Source organism: Capra hircus, chromosome 8, assembly GCF_001704415.2.
Source record: "Capra hircus breed San Clemente chromosome 8, ASM170441v1, whole genome shotgun sequence".
NCBI classification, from domain to species: Eukaryota; Metazoa; Chordata; class Mammalia; order Artiodactyla; family Bovidae; genus Capra; species Capra hircus.
Genome location: NC_030815.1, coordinates 38,972,665 through 38,992,188, shown reverse-complemented (window position 1 = coordinate 38,992,188; position 19,524 = coordinate 38,972,665). Strand labels below are relative to the sequence as shown.

At 40.7% G+C, this 19,524-nt stretch overlaps 1 protein-coding gene and 1 long non-coding RNA gene across 2 annotated transcripts in view; one reads left to right on the top strand and one right to left on the bottom strand.

Annotated features, from left to right (window-relative positions):
* PDCD1LG2 (programmed cell death 1 ligand 2) overlaps positions 1-12,268 on the top strand; it is a 67,060-nt gene extending 54,792 nt beyond the window's left edge. Inside the window, exon 7 of the mRNA XM_013965949.2 lies at positions 10,966-12,268. Coding sequence (XP_013821403.2) covers positions 10,966-10,971 — 6 coding nt within the window. The 3' untranslated portion in view covers positions 10,972-12,268. The remainder of the gene's footprint in view (positions 1-10,965) is intronic.
* On the bottom strand, positions 856-16,995 carry LOC106502403. Its single transcript, XR_001918430.1, has 3 exons — positions 16,902-16,995; positions 15,831-16,116; positions 856-1,198 (listed from the first exon to the last, which is right to left on the bottom strand). It is a non-coding gene; the product is annotated as an uncharacterized LOC106502403 (long non-coding RNA).

Below are 19,524 nucleotides of genomic sequence, written 5' to 3'. Positions count from 1 at the left end.
TCCATGGGATTTCCCAGGCAAGAATACTGGAATGAGTTGCCATTTCTTTCTCCAGGGAATCTGTCCAACCCAGAGATCAAACCCATGACTCCTGCATTACAGGCAGATTCTTAGCCTGAAAAGTATGAAATCTGTAGGGCTGCCAGGTTGGGAACTCAGGTAGGATTTTTTATATTACAATCTTGAGGCAGAATTCCTCCTTCTCTGATTGCTGTTAAGGTCTTCAACTGATTGAATGAAGCCCACCCATATTATGGAAGGTAATCTACTTTATGTAAAGTCAGCTGATGGTAAATGTTAATTACATCTATTATACAAAATACCTTCAGAGCAACATCTAGACTAACATTTCACCAAATAGCTGGGCACAGCAGTCTAGCCAAATTAACATAAAATAAACCATCACAGGCATCAAGAAATGAGGGGGACATTCTTGCCTGGAGTAAGTCAGTTGGTCAGACTTCCTAGAGCCTTTGAAAATACAAGTTTGTGGCCATCTATTTGCTGGTCACTGTAGTTGTCCAAATGACCAGGGCTTTGTCTAATACCTGCTCATCCATGCAGCTGCCACTCCAGATTTGCATATAGACTAATTAGGGTTTTTTGTTTATTTCAGCAAGATGTTTTTCCCTCAACTCCCTGCCTGTCAACCATTCAGTAACAAAAGGGCATCTGTGACTTCAGAATCTACCACTTTGTATATTTTGAAGTAATGAATATCTGAGTAGATCTAGAGGGGGTAAAAAAAAAAAAACCCCGAACTTGTAGCCAAGAAATTACTTGATAAAATCAAACAAGTTTTTTGAAAAAATAATTTTTACTTCTCAGTAAAATGAACAAATTATAAGAGCTGGATTTGACCTATCTAACATCTTGTTTCATTGCCAACACCCAATGAGAACTATAGATAGATATGTATAGCTATGTATAGATAGCTTTGGGAAGTCCCCTTGAGTGGAGCAGCACATACTGCAAGATCTGATTCCCCCTACACTGTTTTCATCATCAGGCCAGTCTCCTGTCTCTTGATTAGATTTGAGCTCTTTTGCTTGGCTTTTCAGGCCATCCTTCTCCCTTTCCTGTTCCCAAGCCGTGCTCATTCCTACCTTTGCGCCTTTGTTCACGTTGTGTCTTCTGCCTGGAGTGCCCTCCTCATTCCTTCTTGCTGACTGAAACTCAAACTTCTTGTAGGATCTGCCTTAGTATAGAATAATAAGTTAGCATTATTATTGTTTTAATGCCAGACCACTGTTCTAAACACTCTAGAGGTACATTTAATTTTCACAGTAGCCCTACGAGGTATATACTTCCTCCCACCATCTCCAGTCTCAGAGATGAGGAGATACTTGTGCATGGTCATATGACAGGGAATGCATGGGCCAGAAAATGGACCCAAGTATGCCAGGAAGAGCCCATGCCTGTGCACTGAACTGTACTCCCTTTCTTAGTCTGTAAGACTCTATCTGCAGCTCAGCCCTGTTTGTTTTTCCCTCTGCATTGTACACGCAGTCTATACCACTCTTAACAGCATGGTCACAGCATTATTTCCTGGCTTATTCTAAGTGTACATATTTTATATCTACTTAGTCAATGAAATGAAGTGAGATTTTACTGTTAATAAAACTATTGGGTTTTTGGTTTTGTCTCCTTTATTAGCTGTTTTTCTCTACTTCTTTTAGCTTATTCTATGATCAGTTTAAAAGAAAGTGACTGATTTTAACCAAATTAAGCTTGCTACTAAAAAATCTTGTTTAATTTTAGTTGAGTTTGCCAATTCAAAAGAGAAAAACTTATAATGATTTCTAGAGCATTTGTCATACTTTAGTAGGCACCTATTAATGAGAATCAACCAGTTAACACTCTCCTACCCACTGGTGTATATCAACTAAAAAAAAAGAGTAGGCAAACCATGGCCAGGGGGGTCAAATCCCCACCTGTTTATGTAAACAAAATTTAAATAATAATGAAAATAAATAATTAATTAATTTTTAAAAATGAAAAAAAACTTAATCATGCTTTTCATTTTCATATTGTCCCTGTCCCCTAATTTCCCATCCATTCCTCTGCTTCTTATGTTAGAGTTGAGTAATTGCAAGAGACGATATAACCCATAAAAATCTAAATTTTTTATAATCTGGCCCTTTACATAAAAATTTTGCTGTCTCCTGACCTAGAGGTTCTCCCAGGCTTTGCACCTCCTTCCACAGTAAATGTAATGGGTTGGTCAAAAAGTTCGTTTAGGGTTTTTCATAAGATGTGGAAAAACCTGAACGAACTTTTCTACCAACCAAATATTTCTTCCTGAGCTAAGGGATCCAATATCACCCCCACTCATATGTCAGTTTCATGAAGTCTGAGGACAGAGCCCACCGTAAGTTCTTAGGCTGAGCCAGCCTCTCACTCTCTGACACACAGTCTCAGCTACCCTAGGTCGGCCTCACCCTCAAAACCCACCACTGGGAGACAGTGTTAGGTTCTTGGCTTTCCAGGAGCAATCCTGGGCCTTCATATTCTTACTCATTATCATCTCAGAAGATGAAGTCTTGGGACTTGCTCTGAGCATGTCCTTTGGACATATTTAATTTCATTTCTTTAATTTTAATTTTTATTGAAGTATAGTTGATTTACAGTATTGTACTAGTTTCAGTTGTATAACAAAATGATTCAGTAATACATATATAGTTTTTCAGATTCTTTTCCATTATCAGTTCAGTTCAGTTCAGTGACTTTTTTCACTCAGTCGTGTCCGACTCTTTATGACCCCATGAATTGCAGCACGCCAGGCCTCCCTGTCCATTACCAACTCCCAGAGTTCACTTAAACTCATGTCCATCGAGTCGGTGATACCATCTAGCCATCTTATCCTCTGTCATTCCCTTCTCCTCCTGCCCCCAATCCCTCCCAGCATCAGAGTCTTTTCCAATGAGTCAACTCTTTGCATGAGGTGGCCAAAGTACTGGAGTTTCAACTTTAGCATCATTCCTTCCAAAGAAATCCCAGGGCTGATCTCCTTTAGAATGGGCTGGTTGGATCTCCTTGCAGTCCAAGGGACTCTCAAGAGTCTTCTCCAACACCACAGTTCAAAAGCATCAATTCTTCAGCGCTCAGCTTTCTTCACAGTCCAACTCTTACATCCATACATGACCACTGGAAAAACCATAGCCTTGACTAGACGGACCTTTGTTGGCAAAGTAATGTCTTTGCTTTTCAATATGCTATCTAGGTTGGTCATACTTTCCTTCCAAGGAGTAAGCATCTTTTAATTTCATGGCTGCAGTCACCATCTACAGTGATTTTGGAGCCCCCCCCCAAAAAAAGTCTGACACTGTTTCCACTGTTTCCCCATCTATTTCCCATGAAGTGATGGGACCAGATGCCATGATCTTCATTTTCTGAATGTTGAGCTTTAAGCCAACTTTTTCACTCTCCTCTTTCACTTTCATCAAGAGGCTTTTTAGTTCCTCTTCACTTTCGGCCATAAGGGTGGTGTTATCTGCATATCTGAGGTTATTGATATTTCTCCATTATAGGTTATTATAAGACACTGAATATAGTTCCCTGTGCTGTACAGTAAATTCTTGTTGTTTATTTTATATATGGTTCAGTTCAGTTCAGTTCAGTTGCTCAGTCATGTCCAACTCTTTGTGACTCCATGAATTACAGCATGCCAGGCCTCCCTGTCCATCACCAACTCCCGGAGTTCACTCAGATTCACGTCCATCGAGTCAGTAATGCCATCCAGCCATCTCATCCTCTGTCATCCCCTTCTCCTCCTGCCCCCAATCCCTCCCAGCATCAGAATCTTTTCCAATGAGTCAACTCTTCGCATGAGGTGGCCAAAGTACTGGAGTTTGAGCTTTAGCATTATTCCTTCCAAAGAAATCCCAGGGCTGATCTCCTTCAGAATGGACTGGCTGGATCTCCTTGCAGTCCAAGGGACTCTCAAGAGTCTTCTCCAACACCACAGTTCAAAAGCATCAATTCTTCGGCGCTCAGCCTTCTTCACAGTCCAACTCTCACATCCATACATGACCACTGGAAAAACCATAGCCTTGACTAGATGGACCTTTGTTGGCAAAGTAATGTCTCTTCTTTTCAATATGCTATCTAGGTTGGTCATAAATTTTGTTCAAAGGAGTAAGCGTCTTTTAATTTCATGGCTGCAGTCACCATCTGCAGTGATTTTGGAGCCCCCCAAAATAAAGTCAGCCACTGTTTCCACTGTTTCTCCATCTATTTCCCATGAAGTGATGGGACCGGATGCCATGATCTTCGTTTTCTGAATGTTGAGCTTTAAGCCAACTTTTTCACTCTCCTCTTTCACTTTCATCAAGAGGCTTTTTAGCTCTTCACTTTCGGCCATAAGGGCGGTGTCATCTGCATATCTGAGGTTATTGATATTTCTCCTGGCAATCTTGATATATGGTAGTATATCTTAATCCCATACTCTTAACTTATCCTTCATTCCTGCCCCTTTGGTAATCATGTTTGTTTTCTATATCTGTAAGTCTGTCTTGTAAATAAGTTCATTTGTATTTTTTTTTTCTGGATTCCACATGTAAGTGATATCATAAGATATTTGTCTTTCTTTGACTTACTTCATTAAATATAATATTCTCTGGGTCCATCCATGTTGTACCAAATGGCAATATTTCATTTTCTTTATGGCTAATATTCCATTGTGTATGTATGTATACACACACTCACACACACTATATCTTCTTAATCCATTCATCTATTAATGGACACTTAGATTGTTTCTACGTTTGGCTGTTGTAAATAGTGCTACTGTGAACATTGAGATATGTGTCACACATACTTCTGGCAAGACTCTTATTCAAATAATTATTCTTGCTTCCCACCTAAGAAAGGAAGAGCTTGCTGGTTTTGCCTCACTGACCAGTGACTGAAGTGAGGCCTGATTATTGTGAGAGTGCCCAGAAGGGCTCAGTAATTCAAGTAACAGCTGCTCTGGGCTGGGTTTTCCACTCCATGTTTCTACCCCTGACTTTCTAGAGAACTCTGGGAAAGGTAGTGCCTGTTCCTGTTGTTGTGAAAATCCAGACTTCTCAGTCACCCAACATGGGCCTTCAAGGCCTTAACCTTAATATTATAAAATTAAAACCTCAGATAAAACTAAATGTAGCCAAGGATATGGCCCTTTCCCATCCTTCTCCATGGTGAATGTGGTAGTCATTAGTGTTATTTCACACATTTCTAGATCTCTTGCTCTTGTGTACACAATAGGATTGCACTTCTCTATGATTAATTAGGTTATAAGTGTGGTCATATGACTTGCTTTGATCAACTAAATGTAAGCATAAGTGATGTGTGTTACTTTGGGGTAGAATATATAACAGCTAGCCTGTGCTTTGCTGTATTTTCTGTTTTCATCTGCAACATTCAAGGCAGTGATTTCTACATCAGCCTGGGCTTCTGAGTAACAACAAATAACAGGGCGTGGCTGACCCTCGGTGGGCATGGAGCATGACCAAGAATAAGCCTTTATTTATTATACTGAGGTTTAAGAGTTGTTTGTTATTGCAGCATAATCTAGTCTATCCTAACTGATACAACAGAGAAACAATAGAGCATATGCTACCATTTAACATTCTGAGGAAAAATGCTTTCTATATAAAAAAGAAAAAAGGACAAAGTGTCAGAATATATTCATCATATAATTAGTTCTCTATTTAAAAAAAAGTTTTAATATAACCACCATACCTGCTTTCTCCCCCCCAAATGAAGACATTAAAGTACCAAAAAAACACATTAAACTGCTCATAATCATAAAAAAATCCATAATAATTGTCATTGTGTGATGGAACCTCATATTATTTTCTTCATGTTTCCTGAATTTTGTTTGTACTTTAATACATTTTTAAATTTCCCAATGTGTCACTGTTTTAAGTACCTCAGGGGTGCCTGTTAGATGAAGAAAGGAGTTTTTTAAGCCCTGTTAACCATCCCCTACTCATCTCTCTGTATCTCAGTAGTCAGATGTATTATGTAGGGCTCTTCATAGGGTCCTTTTCAGCTTTTGGGAGGGAAATGCTTTTACTCCCTTTCAAGGACATGTATCAGTGTCTTAGTTGCTTCTCACAAATCCTAGCTCAGGCAACTGAGAAGGAATAGACACATACTGCAGGGATGTAACAGACAAGGTAACTTGCACAAGGTTATGTTATAAATGATGGAACTCCTAGTCCAGAATTCCTGAATCCTTTTCTGTGGTACACTACCCTTTCCATTTGTGGAAGTTCTCCTTGCAGCTAACTTGACTCACTTATGGGGCTATTCAGGCCCCTGGCTTCTTGTTGTTATGCAGGCAAACAAGCTGTCAACCAATATAACGTTATGAGTGGATTCTGATTCCTAGACATCATATTAAAAAGCAGAGACATTACTTTGCCCACAAAGGTCCATCTAGTCAAAGCTATGGTTTTTCCAGTAGTCATGTATGAATGTCAGAGTTGGACCATAAAGAAAGCTGAGCACCAAAGAATTGATGCTTTTGAACTGTGGTGTTGGAGAAGACTCTCAAGAGTCCCTTTGACAGCAAGGAGATCAAACCAGTCCATCCTAAAGGAAATCAGTCCTGAATATTCATTGGACGGACTGATGCTGAAGCTGAAGCTCCAACACTTTGGCCACCTGAGGTGAAGAACTGACTCATTTGAAAAGACCCTGATGCTGGGAAAGATGGAAGGCAGGAGGAGAAGGGGACAACAGAGGATGAGATGGTTTGATGGCATCACTGACAATGGACATGAGTTTGAGGAAGCTCTGGGTGTTGGTGACCGAGAGGGAAGCCTGGCGTGCAGTCCATGGGATTGCAAAGAATCGGATGTGGCTGGTCGACTAGAACTGAATTCTGATACCATAGATATGTATCAGTTCAGTTCAGTTCAGTTCAGTCACTCAGTCATGTCTGACTTTTGCAACCCCATGGACTGCAGCACACCAGGCCTCCCTGTCCATTGCCAACTCCTGGAGCTTCCTCAAATTCATGTCCATTGAGTCAGTGATGCCATCCAACCGTCTCATCCTCTGTTTTCACCTTCTCCTGCCTTCCATCTTTCCTAGCATCAGGGTCTTTTCCAATGAGTCAGTTCTTCGCCTCAGGTGGCCAAAGTATTGGAGCTTCAGCTTCAGCATCAGTCCGTCCAGTGTATATTCAGGACTGATTTCCTTTAGGATGGACTGGTTGGACCTCCTTGCTGTCCAAAGGACTCTCAAGAGTCTTCTCCAACAGCACAGTTCAAAAACATCAATTCTTCAGCTATCAGCTTTCTTTTTGGTTCAACTCTCACTTCCATACATGATTACTGGAAAAACCAAAGCTTTGACTATATGGGCCTTTTTTGGCAAAGTAATGTCTCTGCTTTTCAATATGCTCTCTAGGTTGGTCATAACTTTTTTTCCAAGAAGCAAGCATCTTTTAATTTCATGGCTACAGTCAGCATCTGCAGTGATTTTAGAGCCCCCCAAAATAAAGTCTGTCACTGTTTCCATTGATTCCTCATCTATTTGCCATGAAGTGATGGTATCAGATGCCATGATCTTAGTTTTCTGAATGTTGAGTTTTAAGCCAACTTTTTCACTCTTTCACTTTCATCAAGAGGCACTTTAGTTCTTCTTTGCTTTCTGCCATAAGTATGGTGTCATCTGCATATCTGAGGTTATTGATATTTCTCCTGGCAGTCGTGATTCCAGCTTGTGCTTCATTCAGTCCACATTTCTCATAATGTACTCTGCATATAAGTTAAATAAGCAGGGTAACATTATACACTGTTGTTGTACTCCTTTCCGATTTGGAACCACTCTCTTGCTCCGTGTCCAGTTGTAACTGTGACTTCTTGACCTACATACAGATTTCTCAGGAGGCAGGTTAAGTGGTCTGGTATATCCATCTCATGAAGAAGTTTCCACAGTTTGTTGTGATTCACACAGTCAAAGGCTTTGGCATAGTTGACAAAGCAGAAGTAGATGTTTTTCTGGAACTCTCTCCCTTTTTCGATGGTCCAACACATGTTGGCAATTCGATCTCTGGTTCCTCTGCCTTTTGTAAATCCAGTTTGAACATCTGGAAGTTCATGGTTCACGTACTGTTGAAGCCTGGCTTGGTGAGTTTTGAGCATTACTTTGGTAGTGTGTGAGATGAGTGTAATTGTACATTAGTTTGAACATCCTTTTGCATCGCCTTTCTTTGGGACTGGAATGAAAACTGACCTTTTCCCGTCCCATGGCCCCTGCTGAGTTTTCCAAATTTGCTGGCCTATTGAGTGCAGCACTTTCACAACATCATCGTTTAGGATTTGAAGTTGCTCAACTAGAATTCCATCACCTCCACTAGCTTTGTCCTTAGTGATGCTTCCTAAGGCCTACTTGACTTCACATTCCAGGATGTCTGACTCTAGGTGAGTGATCACACCATTGTGATTATTTGGGTCATGAAGATCTTTTTTGTATAGTTCTTCTGTGTATTCTTGCCACTTCCTCTTAATAGTGTGTGCTTCTGTTAGGTCCATACCATTTCTGTCCTTTATTGTGCCCATCTTTGCATGAAATGTTCCCTTGGTATCTCTAATTTTCTTGAAGAGATCTCTAGTCTTTTCCATTCTGTTGTTTTCCTCTATTTCTTTGCATTGACCACTAAGGAAGGCTTTCTTATCTCTCCTTGCTATTCTTTGGAACTCTGCATTCAAATGGGTATATCTTTCCTTTTCTCCTTTGCCTTTATCATCTCTTATTTTCACAGCTATTTGTAAGTCCTCATCAGACAATCATTTTGCCATTTTGCATTTCTTTTTCTTGGGGATGGTCTTGATCCCTGCCTCCTGTACCATGTCACAAACCTCCATCCAAAGTTCTTCAGGCACTCTGTCTATCAGATCTAATCCCTTGAATCTATCTGTCACTTCCACTGTATAATCATAAGGGGTTTGATATATGACATACCTGAACAGTCTAGTGGTTTTCCCTACTTTCTTCAATTTAAGTCTGAATTTGGCTATAACTAGTTCATGATTTGAGCCACAGTCAGCTCCTGGTCTTGTTCTTCTGATGACTGTATAGCGCTTGTCCATCTTTGGCTGCAAAGAATATAATCAATCTGATTTCAGTTTTGACCATCTGGTGATGTCCATGTGTAGAGTCTTCTCTTGTGTTGTTGGAAGTGGGTGTTTGCTATGACCAGATATGTGTTATGCTTCCTTAAAAAAAGTTATTCTAGTCATCCAAGTCATACTTTATTAGAGCTTCCAGACCTAATAAAGCAGCCTGACTTCTCTACTTTAGAGATCATAAGATTGAGTTTAAGGCATGTTAAGTGACAATTGATGAAATAATGACAACAAAATCAAAAGATCTTGTGATCCCCAGTATAACACTAGTTATTTATGCATTCACTCTCAAACATGTATTGTGTTTTTATTTGCAAGACTCTGTGTCAGGTAGGCCATGGGAGAATTTTGAAAATGACTTAAGCACATTAGTCGCCTAAGAGTCTTACAATGAAGTATTAGAGATGAGGCACTCAAAAAACTGCTCTCATTGCCATAGTTTGGGTTAAGATTAAAATATAAGAGGCCAGCTTTCTAAATACCTCTGTATACCTCTTTCTGTATACTTCTGTATACCTCTATATATTTCTATATACCTTATATTAAAAAATGAGGCCAGCTTTCTATGTATACCTATATAGTAATTGGTCCAATATCTTCATTTTGTTTTGTTTTGTTTACTTGATTCTCTTATCTTTCCTCTAAGAACTTCCACCAGAGAACCAACCACAGCTTTGGAATTCTATTATAGCAACATGGACATGTCTCCTTTTCTTTTGCCTATGCCAATTGTTCTAATTTTTTTTCCTTTTTTCTTATAACCCTTTATATATATACACATATATATTCTGAGTAGGAAAAAATTTGAGTTGTCCTCCTACATTCCTCTTTAACTCTCATACTACTATCAAACTCAAGCATATCTGACATCAGATGTGTGGACGTTTTCCCCACATCAAGCCATTCTCTGCATCACAAGGTGAGTGTCCTACAATGTAACTCAGTTCTGACACTAACTGGTGATAGCACGAGATTGCACAGGTTAAGGGCTCAGTTCCCAAGAGTGTTCCCCCTCTATTTCAGATGCCAGTCACACGTTCACCTGTACTTCTGGCCAGTCAGCTATAAATCTGAGGTCCTCATGACCACCTCCTTGGGTTCAACTAATTTGCTAGAGCTGTTCACAGGGCTCAGGAAAATAGTTTACATGTTTTATCAATTCATTATAAAAGGATATGATAGCGAATACAGATGGACACTGGTCCCTGCTTTTGCTAGTCTCAGGGGGCCCAGTATCCTCAGACTGAAGGGGAAAGGGAAGGGAGTAGTTCCAGACGCCTGGTGAGAACCACAGGAGGAAAGGGCAGACCACAGAGCTGTAGACTTTAAGAGAGAGATAAAACGGACCTGCAGCATCTCCAGTAGGTGACTGAGGAAGAGATCTCCCAACCTTACTCTCCTATCCCATGCAATCTCCTCTCTCTCTGAGACTTGAGGGAAAAAATGGAATGGAAATCAAAGGAAAGAGAGGCCAGTGATGCAGTCCCAGGACGTGCACAGGCTGAGCAGAGTGGAGGAAAATGCATCTCCAGGAATAAACAGAAATATCTGACACAATGAAAGCTCTGAATTGGGAAGCCCCTTGAACTTTGCTCCACTATTGCTCAGCTGCCTGCAGCTCAGAGAACAGAGGAGAGAGCTTTTTGCCATCAGTCTGGGGAGAGAAACTAAAGATTTGGACTAGGGCAAATGGTCGAGGGGGTAGAAAGAAAGCTTTAAGCCCTGCTGCCTTTGAGCTTTTTTTTTTAACTCCAATTTTCTCACTCCAGTCAGACTTTGAGAGTTTGTGTATTTTCTAGTCAGAAGAATGATTTTTCTGTTTGTGAACTTTTCTCTCCAGATGTGAACCTGTGGTCTCAGGAGCTGGGATGACCTGATAGGACATCCTCAAGAAACTTCTAGACTCTGAACAAGAATCCTCTGGCCTGCAGAGCTTGTTGTTTGTACTTTTCAATTGTCTTTGTATAAACCAGCACTTTATTCTGGAGACTGCAGCATGACTAGGCAGCACCCACCACCATGTAACGGAAAGTCGGGCGACTGCCCCTCCACTGATCTGGGCTCTCTCCCCAACAGCCCATGGCTCCACGCACACACTACTGCACTTTAGAAAACAACCACACTGGATCCAGGACCCCACTGAGGGTCCTCTGGCTCTTTCTTTCTTCCAGACTGGAAACAGAGGGAATTATTTCTCCTTAAGTTTCCAGAAGCAGAGACAAGTAGAAGTTTCCAGTTACAGAAATGGACAGAAGATTTCCAGTAGAGTTATTTTTATGTGTAGTTTCCTCTGGATACTGAACAAGCCTATTGAGACTGTGAGTTCACAGACAGGACTTTATACAAAGTCAAGCCATAATTGACATGTTTTATGATTTACAGGAAGCTAGAAAACATCTGAGTTGTTTTAATGAAATGTTTAAGCATTGAAGTGCACAGAGTGGTCAACTACAGATTGTGGAGAAAAGCCATTGAGTATTTTTCTGAGATCTAAATCACAAAGCATTGATTTTAACTTGTAATGGCACTGTGTTGAATGGTATTTTAAAAGCAAAAGCAAACTACATCTTTCCTTCAAAAAATCCTGTCTACTTAACCTCAGAAGCCAATCATACACATTTTAAGTTTTGTCATACTAATATGCTATTTCTGCAAAAATTTCAGATGAGTAGCTATAATGGTCAAAGCACCAAACTAAGGCTCCTTTCCTAGCCTTCTCTTTGACTTTAAACTTAACCTTTCAGTAGCTCGGTTTCCAGGTCTGTGATAGAGTGATGGTCACTAGCTATGATCTCTGATGGTCAGTACTAGAAATCCTGTGGGACTCCGTTATCACGTGTCAAGGAGGAGGGTAACTGGATGTGGTCCATCAGGCTGATCATGTTCAATTTGGTCTGTGTGCTAGGATGTTCAAGGCATTAGCTGACCCATAAACTATCCAAATGTAAACATTATCAAGTATAACAGATGATGAATGTGCTTCAAGCAAACTCTTTTAACTGATGCACAGACTAAGAATAATTTTAGGTTAATGAGAATGAAGGGGGGTGAAAGTGAGTAACAGACAATTATGTAACATCTCAGTTTCTTCTGTTGAAAATCAAAGAATACCATTGAAGAATAAAACTCAGTTCTTCAAAATATTCCAGATGTTCTGCTTTTGGCTAAGTGGTTTCCTCAGGGCCCATCCAGGTCAGTAAGTTTAATGTTCCATAAGGCCAGTTGGCTCCCATAGGTGTAAAAGCCTTTGCAGCACACTCAAATTCCTTCTTTAGAAGGGCAGGGTCCCTGCTGTCTCCCAGGTCCCATGTGTTGGTCTGGGGCCCCTGCTGGGGAAGGAAGCACCTCCTAATTGTGCAGGGGTCAGAACAGGCAGACAGGACTTTCTCCCCGAGGAAGCAGGTCTGTCCATGTGGGCTGCACATCTCCACTGATACGTGATTGGCATGCTGCATCCTTGGGTGGTAATATTTAACTCTATAGGAACCTGGTGGAATAATGGCTTCTGTCAAAATACCACCATCTTTAGTCCTAGATCAGGGTTCTTTTCTTAAACACCAAATTGGGACAGGGCTCCCTAGCTCCAGTATCCCCAAATTCAGGGTTCTTTGGGGAAGAAGACTACTAGGCATTGTGTCCTAGTGTGAGAAATGTTCTACACTACAGCCTAACAACCATAATGATTAACATTTACCAAGTACTTCCTACCTGATGTTGTCTAGCGTTTTATACATATTTATTAAAACGAATTCTCTCAAAACCCTCTAAAAAAGGCACTATTCATGTCTCTATTTTAAAGATAAGGAAACTGAGGCACAGAGAGGTTAAGAAATTTGGTTAAGGCTGCCTGGTTGGCTTGGAAAAGATAGAACTAGAACAGTGGAACCATATTCATTACACCCCACCCTGTGTCTTTATTTCCTACTGGCTGGGATTTAAGGTGGAATTTTACTGGTTACATACACCCTGCAGTACTTTTTCTGGTCTAGAATTAATTTCACTCTTACTGTTTCCAAAGAGGCACTACAGGAGGTAGAAGACAGGCTCTGATGTCAGAGATTCCAACCCCACCTCAAATGTATATGAATTACACAACTTTGTACATATCATCTGATCTCTAAGCATCAGTTTCCTTATCTAAAAGATGAATACAATCCTCCCTCGGTATCTGCAGGGAACTGGCTCCAGGACCCCCTCGGATACCAAATCTGTGGATGCTCAAGTCCCTTATACAAAATGGTGCCATATTTTTGTGTAATCTATTCATGTTCTCCCATATACTTTAAATCATCTGCAGATTACTTATAAGACCCAATCAGTGTAAGTGCTTCAGTAAAACAGTTGTAACTACAATATAAATGCTATGTAATAGTTAAACAGCATATTTAAGTTTTGCTTTTTGGAATTTTCTGCAATTCTTTTCAAATATTTTCAATCCTCAGTTGGATGTGGAAACTCAATAGGAAGGCCCAGCTGTAATATTAAAAAGACAGTTAGCATCTTCCTTTATCAGGCACTTAGCATGTGCAGCACATGGTAAGTACCTGTTAAATGACAAGCACCACTGGTAATCCCCCTATGTACCAGCCACTATGTTTTGCTAAATGGGCAATGTCTGGACACTATTAAGCTAGTCTGTCTGCAGGATATTTCTCCTAAATCCTAACCCTAAGGGAGAAGTGAGCTGTGCTCCAAGGATTTCCAGCCAAGGGGTTTTGTCCCCAGGCTCTCCTGTACATGCCACATTCCCCCAGCTAAGTCAAGGGGCTCTCCAGTCCTCCAGTATGCCCTGTACTGTCCCCTGCACCTAGAACACCTCTTTTCTGGGGCCTCGATTTGCCTTCACAAAACCCTATGCTTTCTTTAGATGCCATTTCTGCCAGTGAATATTTTCTGGGTTGTTTTTTTTTTTTCCCTACTGAATATGAGCTCTCTTTACTTTGGGTGGAGCAGTGTTTTCTTTGTCCCTCTCTGAAACAGTTATTTATTTTCAGTTTTGAATCATGAGGATTTGAGCATATTTTATATCGTCCCCTTAGCTATATGCTCCTAGAGGGCAGGAAAAGAGTGAGATTTTGTCATTCCTGCAGTATCTTGTATGTGAGCGATGCCTCATGCATGACTGGCTCTGAGACTCATTACAACACTGGACAGAGTGGCTACACTCAACATTCTTACTTACCATGACCTTAATATGATTGGCCAGAAAGTTGTACAATGGTAATCCTCAAAGAAGAAGAGCTAAATGAGTTCTAAGTATTAAAAAAAAAAAAAAAAAAGTCCCTTTTACAAAGAAAGCAAAAACAGCTTTTGGGAGAGTTTGAGGACTTGACAAGGCCAAACAAGCAAAAATCACCTATGACGCCATCATCCAAACACAAGTATTTTCATTTCTGCTGTTAGCAGTTGCTTTGTCCAGACTTGTACAGCATCTTGGTATAGTTATTAACATGTCATTTTCTGTCCTTTTTTCAAGTTCGCCATTGTATATAAGTTCACAGATGAGCTTCCCAGGTGGTGCTACTGGTAAAGAACATGCCTGCAAATGCAGGAGACATAAGAGATGTTCAGTCCCTGGGTCGGGAAGATCCCCCTGAGGGGGGCATGGCTACCCTCTCGAGTATTTTTGCCTGGAGAATCCTGTGAACAGAGGAACCTGGCAGGCTACAGCCCACAGGGTCTCAGAGAGTCAGACATGACTGAAGTGACTGAGCATGCATGAGTAAATCCACAAATATGTCGCTGACTAGGCTTCCTAATTATAATTTTTAATGGATGCATGGGTCACAGATCTATGATGAGCTGGAATTGGGCCCAAACTTTGTTTATCACCTGATCACTCTAAGCCCCTATTTTGACCATTAGATCACAGTGGTATTTGGGGTTCCTAAGGATTAGTGTGATTTCAGAGTAGTATTTTGGAATCCTTGAAAAGTTTGGGTATTTCCATTTCTCCCAATGCACAGACACCTTAGTAAATGACTATGTCCCTTTAGGGATAGCTTGGAGGAAGACCTCCACTACGTATTTGCAGCACTGTTGCACAGTCCATCTTTAAGGGTCCAATTTTCCTCTTCAACCAGGAGCTTCAGATCTGTGAACTCGTTGGGTCTATGAACTGGGCAAGAAGCTGATTCTTAATTGTAAGTCAAATTTCTGTCATATGGGTCAAGTAGTGTTTTGGTAGGCCAGCCACCCACTGCCGCCCCCTGCCCCCTCCCCTACTCTAGGATCGTCATCTCCACTGAAATCAGGAAGCCCATCTTAGTGGCAGCATTATCCAGCATCAACTTTGGCCTACAGAAAACAGCTCCCTGGAGGTATTCAAGATTGCTGGGGCTCCCTCACTAATGCATTTCTCAATACTTTAATGAGGGAAACATCCCTTGGACCCTTTCAAGGTGAGGAAAGACACATAGGTTACATGATAAATTACTCCATTATTCCTATCTCCCTAAGCCATTAGAATCCTTTCTATACATTATTCCAGCAAAATTCTATCAAGTTGATATCATTGAATGTATTGTTGAACATACGTTTCTGAGACAAGCAAACTGAGCCACTCCCAGCTGCTCAAACTAATACATTTGTTTTACCTAGCTTTTGCTGTATAACAAAACTTAGTGGCTTATGTTTATCATATGTTTTTATGATTTTGTAAGTTAGCAAATTGGGTTGGGCTCAACTGGGGCATTTCTTCCTTACATGTCAGCTGGGCTCATCCATGTGTTTGCAGTTGGTCTGGCGGTTTGACAGATTGGCTGAAAGATGCTGGTCTCAGCTGGTCTTACATGTCTTGGAGCTGCTGCCGATTGCTAGTGGGCCGTGTGTCTCCAGCAGGTTAGTCAGGCTTCATCAACATGGAAGCTGGTCCAGAACAGGAAAAAAGAAGGCAAGCCCCAACATGCAAGGGCTTGACAGGTTTCCGTTTGCATCACATTTGTTCCAGTCTCATTGGCCAAAGCAAGTCAGACAGCTATGCCAAAGACCACTGTGGAAGGGGTTACATAAGGGCACAATATACAGAGTGGCATGATTCTCTGGGGGCTATTATTAACAGTTTACCATAGCATTAAGTCCAAAAATCTATGGAAAGTGTATTATATCAGGGCTACCTAAATTAAGCCCCAACCCAATGTTCTGTTCTGTTCACCTTGGTCTGATACCTTAGAATCCACCCCCTGTTATATTAGATATGTTTATTCTAATATAAATTTAACCAAATCTTGTTATTCTTTTGGAGTATAACCCTCTTCCTCCTGATCAAGACTGTGCCCTTCTCTCCCTAAGCAGGCTGGGATCTGACTCCAGATAAAAGATCGAAGGCCATGAAAGTTGGGAGCAAAGGAGTTTAAAATGAATAGGGATCTCCATGCAAGGCAACTGCTCCATATATAGTCATTACAGGTTTTCATGCAAAGGAAAGCTAGTATCATCAAACAGGAAATAGAGGCTTATTCAAAGGAAGCTCAGCGATACTTGGGAGATTCAAGATTCTCAGCTTCATCCAAGTCCACTCAAATGTTTCCATTCCTCAGAGTCCTATGCCTTCTAAATTACTGCCTAAACTTTGACGTGAGATTTGGCCTGTCTGTGGATGCTTAGTTTGGGTCTGAATGTTTTAGATATGTCTCCTATATGTAGAGGGCATAAGAGATACTCTTAGGGGCATCCTTAGGAGCCCTCTGATACCCTGAAGATGATTTGAGTTGAAAGATATGAGCTTGTAATTTTTTCCTGCAAGCACAATATCACCATCAGGAGTAGCCATCTCACCTTACATTTCTTATAGTCATCTTCTCTACCATAATGATCACATACAGCAGTTACTTGATCTCCAAAAGCCAGCTGACCAGTGGCATTAAACCTGAGAAAAGATGATGATGTCATCAATAAATCATGATGTCATCACATTCCACAAATTACTACTTCCCATCGTCCATTGGTGAAGAGCTTAGCTCTGAGTGCAAAGCAAATGAATCCAGATTCCTGGTTTGAAAGTCTGTTTCCTGAAACCACTCCTAGTATCAAATACTGTATCAGCCAGGGTTCAATCAGAAAAATAGTATTTAATATAAGGAATTGGTTATAAAAATATTAGAAGGCAGAAAGAGTAAAAAGTGATACCAACGAAACCCAGATATTAGAACTGAAGAGAACAGTTCCCTTTCTGCTGTCTACTGCTACGACACATTCAGGAACTAGAAATAGGAAGGAATTCTCCCGTTCCCACATTCCAGTCCCTAAGGCTTCCCATTTATTAAACAGGAAGTCAGCTGGCAAAGAAGGCTGGTAAAGGAGGTTTGCTGAATCAGAGCCCTACCACCAGCAGGTCAGAGTAGAAGAAGGTAGGCTTAGAACCAAGAACAGTTCAAAGGGTCTCGTTGCTGGATCAAAACTTATCTGGGTAAAGGAGATGTATTCCTTGTGAGAGGAAAAATACACAGACGATGAATTCCAGTTGAACTGTAGGACAAGGAACTTGCTTAAACTTTGTGACATCTCACCACATAACAATAGCCTATTATGAATAGCCTTGATTCAGTCAATTCAGTTCAGTGGCTCAGTCATGTCTGATTCTCTGCAACCCCATGGACTGCAACAGGCAAGGCCTCCCTGTCCATCACCAACTCCCGGAGTTTACTCAGACTCATGTCCATTGAGTCAGTGATGCCATCCAACCATCTCATCCTCTGTTGTCCCCTTCTCCTGCCTTCAATCTTTCCCAGCATCAGGGTCTTTTCCAATTAGTCAGCTCTTCACATCAGGTGGCCAAAGTATTGGAGTTTCAGCTTCAACATCAGTCCTTCCAATGAATATTCAGGACTGATTTCCTTTAGGATGGACTGAGATTTCCTTGCAAGCCAAGGGACTCTCAAGAGTCTTCTCCAATACCACAGTTCAAAAGCATCAATTCTTCGGCGCTCAGCTTTCTGTATAATCCAACTCTCACATCTATACATGACTACTAGAAAAACCATTTCTTGATTAATTGAGTAAAAAAATAACAACTAGGAACTGCTTTGGCCATGAGTATAGAACAAAATTAACTTATTTTAACATGCACTTTGCAGAAGAATTTATATCACTTGGTGGCAAGCAAAAGAATATCCAATGCAAACTGGCTTAAATTAAAAAGCAGAATGTGTCAGCTTATGTTAACTGAAGAGTCAAAGATGCCGCCAAAGGTACAGTTGGGCAGAGGTGTCTTAACAGTATCTTCTGTATCTCTGTCGAAGTTCTCTCCACTATCTCTTCATTCTGTTGCCTTTTTGTTGACTCTACATTTGAAAATCATCTCCCTTTGTGATCACAGGGTGGTTGCAATAGTTATTAAACCTTCCATGTTCAAATCTACACACACACAAAATGCCATTTTGCCAGCATTTGCAGCAATTCATATATTAACTCCAGACAAGTTTATGTCATGTACCCTCTCCTAAACCTATCACTAGAAGAAAAAGAATATGTGACTGATATCTTAAGTTTGGAGTTCCACTCAACTGTTGTTGTTGTTGAGTGACTAAGTCATGTCTGACTCTTTGTGATCCCATGGACTGCTACAGCATGCCAGGTTCTTCTGTTCTCCACAGTCTCCCAGAGTTTGCTCAGATTCATGTCCATTGAGTCAGTGATTCTATCTAACTGTCTCATCTTCTGCTACCTCCTTCTCCTTTGGCCTTTGATCTTTCCCAGCATCAGGGTCTTTTTCAATGAGTTAGCTCTTTGAATCAAATAGCCAAAGTATTGGAGCTTCAGCATCAGTCCTTTCAATGAATATTCAGGATTAACTTCCTTTAGGATTGACTGGTTTGATCTCTTTGCAGTCCAAGGGACTCTCAAGAGTCTTCTCCAGCACCACAGTTCGAAAGTATAAATTTTTTGAAGCTCAGCCTTCTTTATGGTTCAATCCTCACATCTATACATGACTACTGGAAAAATAAAAGCTTTGACTATCTGGACATTTGTCAGCAAAATGATGTCTCAGCTTTTTAATATGCTATCTGGGTTTGTCATAGCTTTCCTTCCAAGGAGCAAGCATCTTTCCATTTCATGGCCTCAGTCACCATCCACAGTGATTTGGGAGCCCAAGAAAATAATATCTGTTACTGCTTCCACGTTTTCCCCATCTATTTGGCATGAAATGATGGGACTGGATGCCATGATCTTAGTTTTTTGAATGTTGAGTGTAAAGCCAGCTTCTCAAGTTTCCTCTTTCACTTTCATCAAAAGGATCTTTAGCTCCTCTTTACTTTCTGCCGTTAGAGTGGTATCATCTGCATATCTGAGGTTAATATTTCTCCCAACAATCTTGATTCCAGCTTGTGATTCATTCAGCCCAGCATTTTGCATGATGTACTCTGCATATAAGTTAAATAAATAGGGTGACAATATACAG